Below are 9,696 nucleotides of genomic sequence, written 5' to 3' on the forward strand. Positions count from 1 at the left end.
TGTGCAAACCCACGTGCCAGCTAGACTGGCACCAGATAGATAACCAGGCTCACCAGGCCGGCAGAATCAGTGAGAGGTGCCACCTGAGGTCAGGTGTGCAGCCGAGCAGAAGTCATGACAGGGTAGATGTGTCACACAGAAGAGGGGACAGAACTGCCATGGGAAAGTGGTGCAAGAGGTAATAATAAGGAGGGCGGCCTGGGGAGACAGAGCAGAGAAGCGCTTCTGTGCCCCCCCATAAAGGCAGCCTGCCGTCAGGCAGCCACACCTACACCCTTGCCCCCTGTCAGCTCTCCTTTCCCCCTCCCGAGAATGATGTCAGGATGCCATCACAGAGACACAAAAGTTGTGTCTCTGCCAATTCTGACCTCTTGCCATAATCCAGCAGGTGAGAGAGGGACTCTAATCCTCAATTTGGGTTTTGAACAATCACCACAACCAGTTATGGCCAAGGGATTTGGGCAGACATGCAGGTACTAATTCTAAAAGCCTGCCCCATCAACTTCAGACTACGTTATCCGTGGAGCTCAGAGGGCAACGCGGCCAGCAAAAAACGGTGCCACCTTATGTTAGACAGTGGCTAAGAGGACAATTCCCAGCTGTGACAGTAAGTGCTGCAAGAACAGTGCAAGGCTCAGGCCTCTACCTCGCACCTGGTTCACACAGAACAGCAAGAATTCGTTGCCTCCAATACCATTCTCAGCATGTCTCTCCTGGGTTCCGGAACCTACAATGGCTCCCCATTGAGTTGAATCCTCTTTGCAGACAAAGTCCACAGGATCTCAATACATCTTTGTTGACTGACTGACTAACTGAAATTCAAACCCTTCAGCATAAATCATAGTCTGTCGGCCCATCACCTCACCAGCCTCATTTTTCCACATCCCTCATCAAGACCACACTTGGTCATCCATCCCCATCTTCAAGCCAACACACCCAAACTGCCTTCACCAAGAGGCTTCTGGTTCCCCTTCAAAACTCAGGTCTCCACAGAAAGTAGATTCGTGATTGCCTAGGGCTGGGGGCAAGGAGTAGAGGGGGATTGAGGGTAATATATAAAGGGTATGGGTTTCTTTTCGAGGTCATGAAAATGTTGTAAAATTGACTGTGGTGATAGTTACACATATTTGTGAATATACTAAAAACCATTGAATTATGTACTTTAAAACTGACTGAAGTGCATGGCATGTAAATTATATCTCAATAAAGCTGTCACACGTCAAAAAACTCAGTTCTGGACTCCTGTCCTCCAGGAAATTTTCCCTGATTCATGAATAAGGATAATTTCACTCCAAAGAGGAAAGAAAAAGGAATCATTCACTCAATCGTTATTAATTTACCCATCAATAAACATCTATTGATCGTGACGAAAGGCCAAGTACAGTGCTAGACAGTGAAGATCCAAGGATGAAACAGAGAAAATTGGACTCAGAGTACTGGCCCCCAAGGTCTTCACTAACTTCACCATTTTCTCTACTTCTTTCTTCCCAGGATTAAGGAAAAGAAAGGGGTCTCCTGATTCTCTTTATATCTTCATCTTTGTGCAGTTAAAATCCACAAGCTGAGGCCCTCTTGACCCCGTGCCTTCTACCACATCAGACAGAATTGCATCGCAGGCCTCAAAGGGGCTTTTCTCTGTTGCGGAGAGGTAGACTTGGGGTGGGGACAGTGAAGAGGAAGGACGCTGCGCTGGGCCTGGTGTGCTCATCCCCCTAATCCAAGCCTGAGCTGGGTCACTTTCCAATCATCATATCCAAATCGTGTAACGTGTGAGGAGTCCCAGGTGCTGCTCCAGGACACGTGAGTATGTAACCTATACTCTCAAGCACACATCCACTCCATGTGAGCCACTCACAGAATGATGCCAATAATCCTTCCCCCTTGCACAGCAAGAGGACGTTTACAAAACAGTTCCACGTCTATCACTTGAGACCTCCCATTCATCCACAGATGGAGAAGATGAAACAGAGGTGAAGGGAGGTGGCCAAGGTTCCACAGCGAAGAAATGACAGAACTTAACATTTAAACCCACGTCTCCTGACTTGAGTTCCAATTCTCTTCGTGCCCTATTGCCTCTAAATGTCAATTCCTCCTCAGGGAATCGTCTTGGCCATTTACAAGCACACCTTCACTTGACCGCTTCTTTTCTTTCCAAGAAGCCTTCTATTTCCAAGGCCTAAAAGAGATGGGTTTTTGTTTTGGCCACAATCGAGATAGAGTCCAACAGGAGGCCGTTTAACAGTGGTTAAGAGTAGAGAGCTGTGTCAGACAAACTTGCGTTTAAATCCAGAGGTTGTCTTTTTAAACATATATGCATATATTCTTCTAATCCAGCAAGCCGCCATTGAAAACAGCTGCCACCTGGGGGTGTGCTGTGCCATGAGGCCTGTGGGATTTTAGTTCTCCGATAAGGGATCAAACCTGGGCCTTGGCAGTGAGAGTGCGGAGTCCTAACCACTGGACCGCCAGGGAATTCCCCAACTGCCAGTTTTTAAACTACTCCTAGAAGGTGAAAACCCTTCCTGATTTAAAAGTATGTTTCCTGCTCCAACAAAAATGAAGATTCCACTAAACCTTTTTTTTGGCCACACGGCTTACAGAGATCTTAGTTCCCGGACCAGGAATCGAACCCGTGCCCTTGGCAGTGAAAGCGCAGTCCTAACCACTGGACGGCCAGGGAAGTCCCTCCACTGCACCTTTAGACAGACTCTGGAAACCAAGATAGACTTCCCTAAATCTAACCAAACCCTCCCCTATCCCTTCCCCGGCTACCAGCGTAAGAATCTTCCCCATATTCTGTCCTCAGTGTACATGGCAGAATCTCAGGAGCAAAATAGGGCCTCTTTTAGGGTTTCTCACATTTGGAGGGAAAGCTGACAAACCCGGATGAACTATTTTAGTTCAAGATTAGCTCCCACCAAGCTTGCCCCATTTCCCTCTACTCTCTGGAAAAGGTGACAGGATGAAGTAAGAGTACAGAAAGAACTGCTATCCTCAGGTTCCCAAAAAGCCCCAGAACAAAGCTTTACATCTGCGCCTGCAGGGATAACCACATCCAGTCATTACCACCAAAAAAGAGAAAGGAAGCCTGGCAGGCGTAAAACACTCACCATCTGCGTAACCCAGCCCAATTCCTCAGCGTCCCCTCAACGACACATCTCACCCTGTTCTTATGCCTTCATCTGTACTGTTCCCCTTTCCTGATCTCATGCCCCTGACATTATATTCTTCCTGTTTTCTACTACCTATGTGTACATGTTGTGGTTTGAGCCTCTTCCTTCCAGAAGTCTTCTTCCTCTCTTTGCCTTACAGTCAGTACCACATGGCACACATAGTATGTGTCTTCCAAAGATTCCATCTCCTCAATACCAGGGAAACTCACATGCCGTGATTTCTTATCCAAGTCTCTTCCCATCCTCCTTCTCAACTTCCACATCCCCACACTCTACCCAGCTCTACCCTGCCTCCTGGCCATAGCACCATTAGCTGGTACCAGACTGAACTCACAAGAACATCCAATAAATACCCGTTGAACTGAAATGCATGGAATTGAACAGACTAGGAAGAGGAGTCCCGGGGAAGGTGGCCAATCACTTGCCTGCCCCACGCAAAGGCACAGACCACTGTTTGGAGACAGGGCCCTAGAGCCTGAAGGTAAATGCGGAGGGTCCAAGACATCAGTGCGCCACTGAGGACTGCCCACCTCCTCCACCAGGCAATGGGCTTGGCTAAAACACAACCCCTGGCCAAGGCTGTGTGGAGCTGCCCTATGGTCTTCTACACCAGTCCTCTGCGCAGGGAAAGCAAACTCCCCGACTACTCAGATGCCACGCTTGTCCAGACAAAAAGTAGCTGGCACAAACCATCATGGTGCGGACCAGGCTTAGATGTCTAAGAAATGTGACTCACTCAGTGTGAATACTCCGCCACCTCCTCTACACATGCGGGCCGGGAAAGGCAACTGGGGTGGCCAACAATAAAATAATAAACATTGAAATGGAGCTTAGAAACTGAAGTGGAGGAGCCACTTAACCTCTCTCGCCTTCTACGATCCCTGTCTGTACAATGGGACTGACAGGGAGTACCGACCTCAAAGAGGTTTCGTGGGGATTACATGTGGAGATGGACTGTGATGTGCCCATCATACTGACCGAGAATGATAAAGGCTCAATAAACATCAGCTGCTATGGCTGTTACTATTCATGTTGCTGTGAGGATCCAATGGGATGGAACGGAGCATGAAGCCCCGAGTAGCCGTGTAATGGAAAGTCACCGGCCCCCCGGCCTGGACTGGGGAGATGGGTGACACGTGGGGAAGCCGTCCACCCTGGCGAAGGGCTCCGGCAATCCTCGGCGAAGTTCCCCGGGGTGCCCTGGGCACCCCCCACCCCACCTCCCCGACGGCTGTGGGGAGGCCGGAGAGGAAAAGGGAAGACGGCTGGGGCGGGACAGGCACGTACCTGCTTTCGCTGCACTCCTTCCGCTCACTCACCCGCAGCCACTTGCGGAGGAGGAAGCGTTTGCGGCGCGGGGAAGCGCTGGGCGTAGAGCAGTTGGACCACGGGGTGTCCTCGTCGCTGGAGGGCGTGATCTCGATGGACGGCAGCTGCAGAAACTCCTTGCCCGGGGCCAAGACGCCGGGCAGGTCCCGGCTCAGCCCGGCCTCCAGGCTCGGCTCCTGCACATTCTTGGTGCGGCGCATCTTGAAGCGCCGGCGGCGGAGCGTGGGGGTCGACGAGCTGGACCAGACCCGGCTGCCCTCGGGCGCGCCCGGCGGCTCGGGCACCTGCAGGGCGGGCGGCTGCAGGCTCTCCATCATGTTGGCCGCCGGCATGGGGCCCGCCGCCTCCGCCCGGCGCCTCGCCGCCCGCCGGGCCCGCTCCCCGCCCCTCGCCCGCGGCGCCCGGCCTCTCACGTTAGGAAATGCTCGCCGCTCGAGCCGCGAGCGGAGCAAGTTCGTCTCCCGGAGCGCCGCGCGGGAGGGGGGGAGCGCGGGGGCTCGCGGCGCGACCTCCCCGGAGTCTAAGTCGGCCGCCCGGCCGCCCTCCGGGGCTCCCCTCGGGCGCCCGCTGCTTTTCCTTCGGCGGCGCTCCCTCGCCGGCTGGCGGCGGCCGTGCCCGAGCGGGACTCGGCGGCCCGGGCCCCAGGGGGCGGCTCGGCAAACTCTCAGCGGTTTGCGTTCGGCGGACTAGGCTGGGGAGCCGGTCTTGGCGCTGCAGGGAGGCAGAGAGCGGGAGGAGGAGGCAGAGGGAGAGAGAGAGAGAGGAAGCAGACGCTGGATGAAAACAAAAGAGGAGGAACAGGGGGCTAGGAGCGGGGGTCACGTCTGTCCAGAAAGGGCGTGCACAGGCGGCGACGGCTGGCGTAACTGTACCCGGGATCCCTGGGGAGGGACGCTACCTCCGAGCCAAGGCTGCTCCAATCAGCCGAATGAAATAGGATCACAGCCCAAACTTTCTCAAAGCGACGGCTGGCCAGGCAGCTCTCATTAATCTAACTCCCTGCTTTTTCTTTGAGGGGGAGCAGGGGAAGGGAGGAACCGAGGAATTCGGTCAGGATACAGGGTTGAGGGAAGACTAGGGACTCTTCGGCTGGATCTCCTCTCCTGAGAAAGGTGCTCTCTCTGAATAACCTGGGGTGCAGGGGGGTGCAGTTCTGGAGACCGCTTCCAAAATGACAGGCTGAGAAGAGAGGACAGCTCTGTGGAATAAGCCGAGGACAGCAGACATGACATATGGAGGAAGGACAGACAGTAGGACCTGAGAGACACAGGACACACAGGACCAGTCAGGAAAAGGGAGTGATCTCCGTGCATCTGGAGTGACCCCGTCAATACCAGAGCCCCATCCCAAGCACAGAATGAAATTAGAGGAAGGTGAGCACCCAGAAGGTGAAGCATCCAGCAAAGTGAGTCTCAGGGAGCTAAGGGTATTCCCTTTACATTCCTGGGGGCTGGATCAAGTCTGCTTCAACCTGCAGGGGGCATGGACTGCGTCACAAAAAGTCTGTATGTCCCCAGGACATGGAAACTCGGAAGTCTGGGTCAGTCCTGTAGTGTCCCAAGCTGTGCTGAACCCCTCACTCCCTAGACCCAGGTACCACCCTAAGAGATTGGCCCTAGAACTGATCCACCTTACCGAGGAGCCCTGTGTCAGGACTGAGTCTAAAGCAGCCCAGCTCCTAGATCACAGACTGTTACCGCCCATCTTTCCTCCCAGCCCACAGCGCATGTGCCTCTCCAGTAAGTCCTGCACGAGAGCCAAAGTAGAGATGATGGCTTTCAAAGAGACCAGTAGGAGTACAAATAGTGCAGCATTAAGTCCACAGTGCAATTCACCCAGTCCTCTCTGCCCCTCTCCGTGAGCCCAGCAGGGAAACAATGCCCAGCTTCTGTGCCAGCGTGAAGGTCATGAGAACATTTCACAAGTGTCCCAAAGCTGAGGGAAAAGAAATCACATTCCTAAAGACCACCAGAACCCACTGTAAGAAAATATGTCCCTGCAGTTCAAGTGTGACAGCTGGCCATGGGTCCACCATGCCCTGCAATGACACATGGGGGGAGCTCCAGGCATTGTGACCCTGCACAACCTCCATGAGGCCAGGAATCTGAGGGAAGTATGTTTTGCTCCGGGAGAGAGAGAGACTGAAGCCGAAATGCCAGAGCCAGGCCCACCTGTAAATGACTCCCTGGAACAGCGGGCCTGTCTTATTTCTGACCCTTCTCCACATCCGGCCACTGGCTCTCTCAAGGGTGGCTTGGTATCACTCTATTTTAACTCCTGGATGTGTCCCGGAAAGGATCAACTCCTTCCCATCAGGTGTCAGGCCTGGCAAGCGGCAGGACACTGCTTCCAGCTCCGGGAATGCCCAGGAAGCCAAGCTGTCCCTCCAAACTTCAGGGTCCGGAGCGAAGCCACAGAGCTGCTCACTGCCTTGGATTTCCTCCAAAGATGAGCGGGTTGCCGGGGATCTGGTAACTTTTCAGTTCAAGGAACCTGCTTGTTAAGGGGGCAGTTGAACTAAGAGAGCGGCGTCTCAGGTGTTTAAGGGGCAAAAGGAAGGTGGGTGGGCTCACTATCATTCACTGGGAAGCCAAAAAATAGAACAAGATGGAACAAAACAGGAGGGTGCACAGACAGGGGCCAGAGGGTTCCATGGGTATTTTGGAGAGAGGGAGATTCAGCAAGGGGATTGGCCCCCTTAAGGGGACCGTGCGCCCTCTGAATTTAAATGTACACCCCTTGAAAGGAAGAAAAACAAGCAGCTTCCTCCTCCCACACACTTCAGCCCCTTTTCCACCCACAAGAGATGCTGGACCTAAAATCTAAAACCCTATGAGGTTTAATTTAAGCCTTGTGCCCAGCAGTAGTTGAGAGTGATCATTTACATTTCTCCTGGCCTGAGGGAAAACCTCCTCCACACTAAGTCTGCACGGGTTTCACTTGGGAAGCAGATACCCAGAGTACCTGAAGCCCCCAGCCACTGTCCTAGCTCACCTCCACCTAAGTCTCGGCTTAAAGAAAAGAAGGTACTTGTCACCCAATAAAACCCTACTCAAAACACATCCACCAGAAACTAACAAAACTTTGCAAATCAACTCTACTTCAATAAAGAAAATTAAAAAAAAAAACACATCCCCATCCCACCACCCTCAGCTGTTTCCTTTCCACTGTGGCACTGTCAAGGAAGATGATAAATGGGACACTAGTCTGAAAATGAAATGCCCTCCAGCTGCAAGTCATCATTGCTGTGAAAACTACACACATTAAAGGAAGGACCAAGTTTGCCCTCCCTTTGATTCTGTCCAGTGTCCTGTGTGTTTTGTTTGTAAAGCAACCTTTACACTGTCACAAAGGCTTTCATCTGTAATACTTTATCTTCCCAGTGACCCTAGCAGTGAGGACAGATGTTATTACCCTCATTTTACAGTTTATTGAAGTGACGCACAGGAAGATATCCAAGGTCAGAGATAAAAACACAATAACTGATCCATGACAAAGCCAGAACTTGAACCTGGGTCATCTGAAGCCACTCAGAGGCCACCCAAATCTCATCAAATGCATCAGCTCTGGAAAGCAGGTCCCTTGGAGCACCAGCATTTTACCAGCCCTGATTTTAGTTGGGTATGTCACGAAACGACGTGTAGCTACTCAGTTCCATCCGTATTTTACAAGTGTGGAAAGGGAAGTGCAAAGTTCTGCAAAACAATTTCTCACAGGAGCTGGTGACAGGGGGTCAGGACTAAAGAGCTTCAGAATCTGAGCCACTGCATTCCTCCCAAGTCCCCCCACCCTTCCACTTGTCTCCCATATTTCACTCTCAGCCGACTGGGCGGTTCTCCAGGTAACTGCCCTCACCTGTGGCCCCTCCAGACAGGTGGTGCCAGACCAGCCAGGCCTCCCTGCCCCCAGCTCACACAGCCAGGCCTCTGACTTTAATGAAAGGAGCTCATGTTACCAAGCAACTGTTGTTTATTCTCAACTGTTCAGGCTCCCTTTTCCTGCAGACACAAGACATCCAACACCTTTCTACTACTTCTGGAGCCCTGCAAACTCCGAAGTCCATTATTCAGCAGAAACTTCCAGGAGGGAACTTAAGTGAAAAATAGCAGGTGAGAAGCTAGATTTCTCCTGGGTGCCCACCCAAGTGAGTGGGAGGCAGAAGGGGCAGGTCCCCACCCACACCCACCCACATCCCTCCAGCCCCAGGGATGCCAAGGGCAGGCAGCTCCCAAGAGCACGGACAGGTGTGTCCCCTCCAACGCGGCTGCCACAGGACAGTCAGTCCCCCCGCCTCGAGGTGAGGACACAGACTCTCTCTCCTGCAGGACATCAAAATAGCCAGACCCATGGGCTGGCTCACGGACCAGAGAAAGAAGTGGGCAGTGGGCATTCACGAAGAGGAACTTGTTGCTATCAGAGAAACTGGAAATTCTGATAGAAATGTGGACGAGGCCGTAAGAGCAGCGTAATGAACTGTCTTCAAATACAGAATGAAGCTCGGCCAGATCATATACTGAAACGCTTCTTCCGTTGCCAACCAAGAGGAAATGAGTTTGTGTAGTACTCTGTGTGGGAGATTCAGGTTAGATGATAAACATTTCCCGAGAGAAAGGCCAATTAAGGGCTGGAATGGATGACCAAAGATGGTTAGAGGGCGGCTTTCTCTGCACATCTTTAAAGGTAACTGGAGCCTAGTTAGAGGCAGAGGCAGGAAAGAATGATCTCGTAAAGGCCCAACCATCGGGTCTGTGGACCCCAGATTCTCTCTCTTTTAAATAAAAGCAATTCACATATGCCTAAAACAAAGTCCATTTAAACTGATGCATTTCTGGCCCAGGGCGTTTTGATTACTGGACACTAAATACCTCCCTGAAACCCACAGACAGCTTTAATATCTCACACCATGAAACAGAAATACGAGGGTGGTGAAGGACAAGGGGCTGGGAGTGGGGACAGTGGGGACAGGTGAAATTGGAGAGAGCAAGCTTCAAGCCCTCCCCTGGTAGCCTGAGTCTGTTCCCTCCTCTAATCCCTACCTCATCACCCTGTGCAGCAGCTCGTTACTGAAGCCATCAGTGCGGTTTCTGCCCTCAGTCTGTGTGATTAGAGGGTGCTGGAGATGCTGGCTAAGCACAGTCTAAATAAAACCACAGTGGACCAGCCTCCACGTCCAGCTTCTCCTTCTGAGAAAAAG

General features: G+C 52.2%; 1 protein-coding gene across 5 annotated transcripts in view; it reads right to left on the reverse strand.

Moving 5' to 3' along the window:
- Positions 1–6,251, reverse strand: part of GRAMD1B (GRAM domain containing 1B) — a 178,336-nt gene extending 172,085 nt beyond the window's left edge. For 3 of the 5 annotated variants that reach the window (XR_004351111.1, XM_032640375.1, XM_032640374.1), the window contains exon 1: positions 4,461–6,251. Coding sequence is in view for 4 of the 5 variants with exons in the window: in XM_032640375.1 (XP_032496266.1) it covers positions 4,461–4,834 (374 nt within the window). In the remaining variant the exon portion in view is untranslated. The remainder of the gene's footprint in view (positions 1–4,460) is intronic. The other 2 variants (XM_032640372.1, XM_032640373.1) reach the window with 2 other exon arrangements.
- Between the last annotated feature and the right edge of the window lie 3,445 nt (positions 6,252–9,696).

Source organism: Phocoena sinus, chromosome 8, assembly GCF_008692025.1.
Source record: "Phocoena sinus isolate mPhoSin1 chromosome 8, mPhoSin1.pri, whole genome shotgun sequence".
In the NCBI taxonomy this organism is placed as follows: Eukaryota; Metazoa; Chordata; class Mammalia; order Artiodactyla; family Phocoenidae; genus Phocoena; species Phocoena sinus.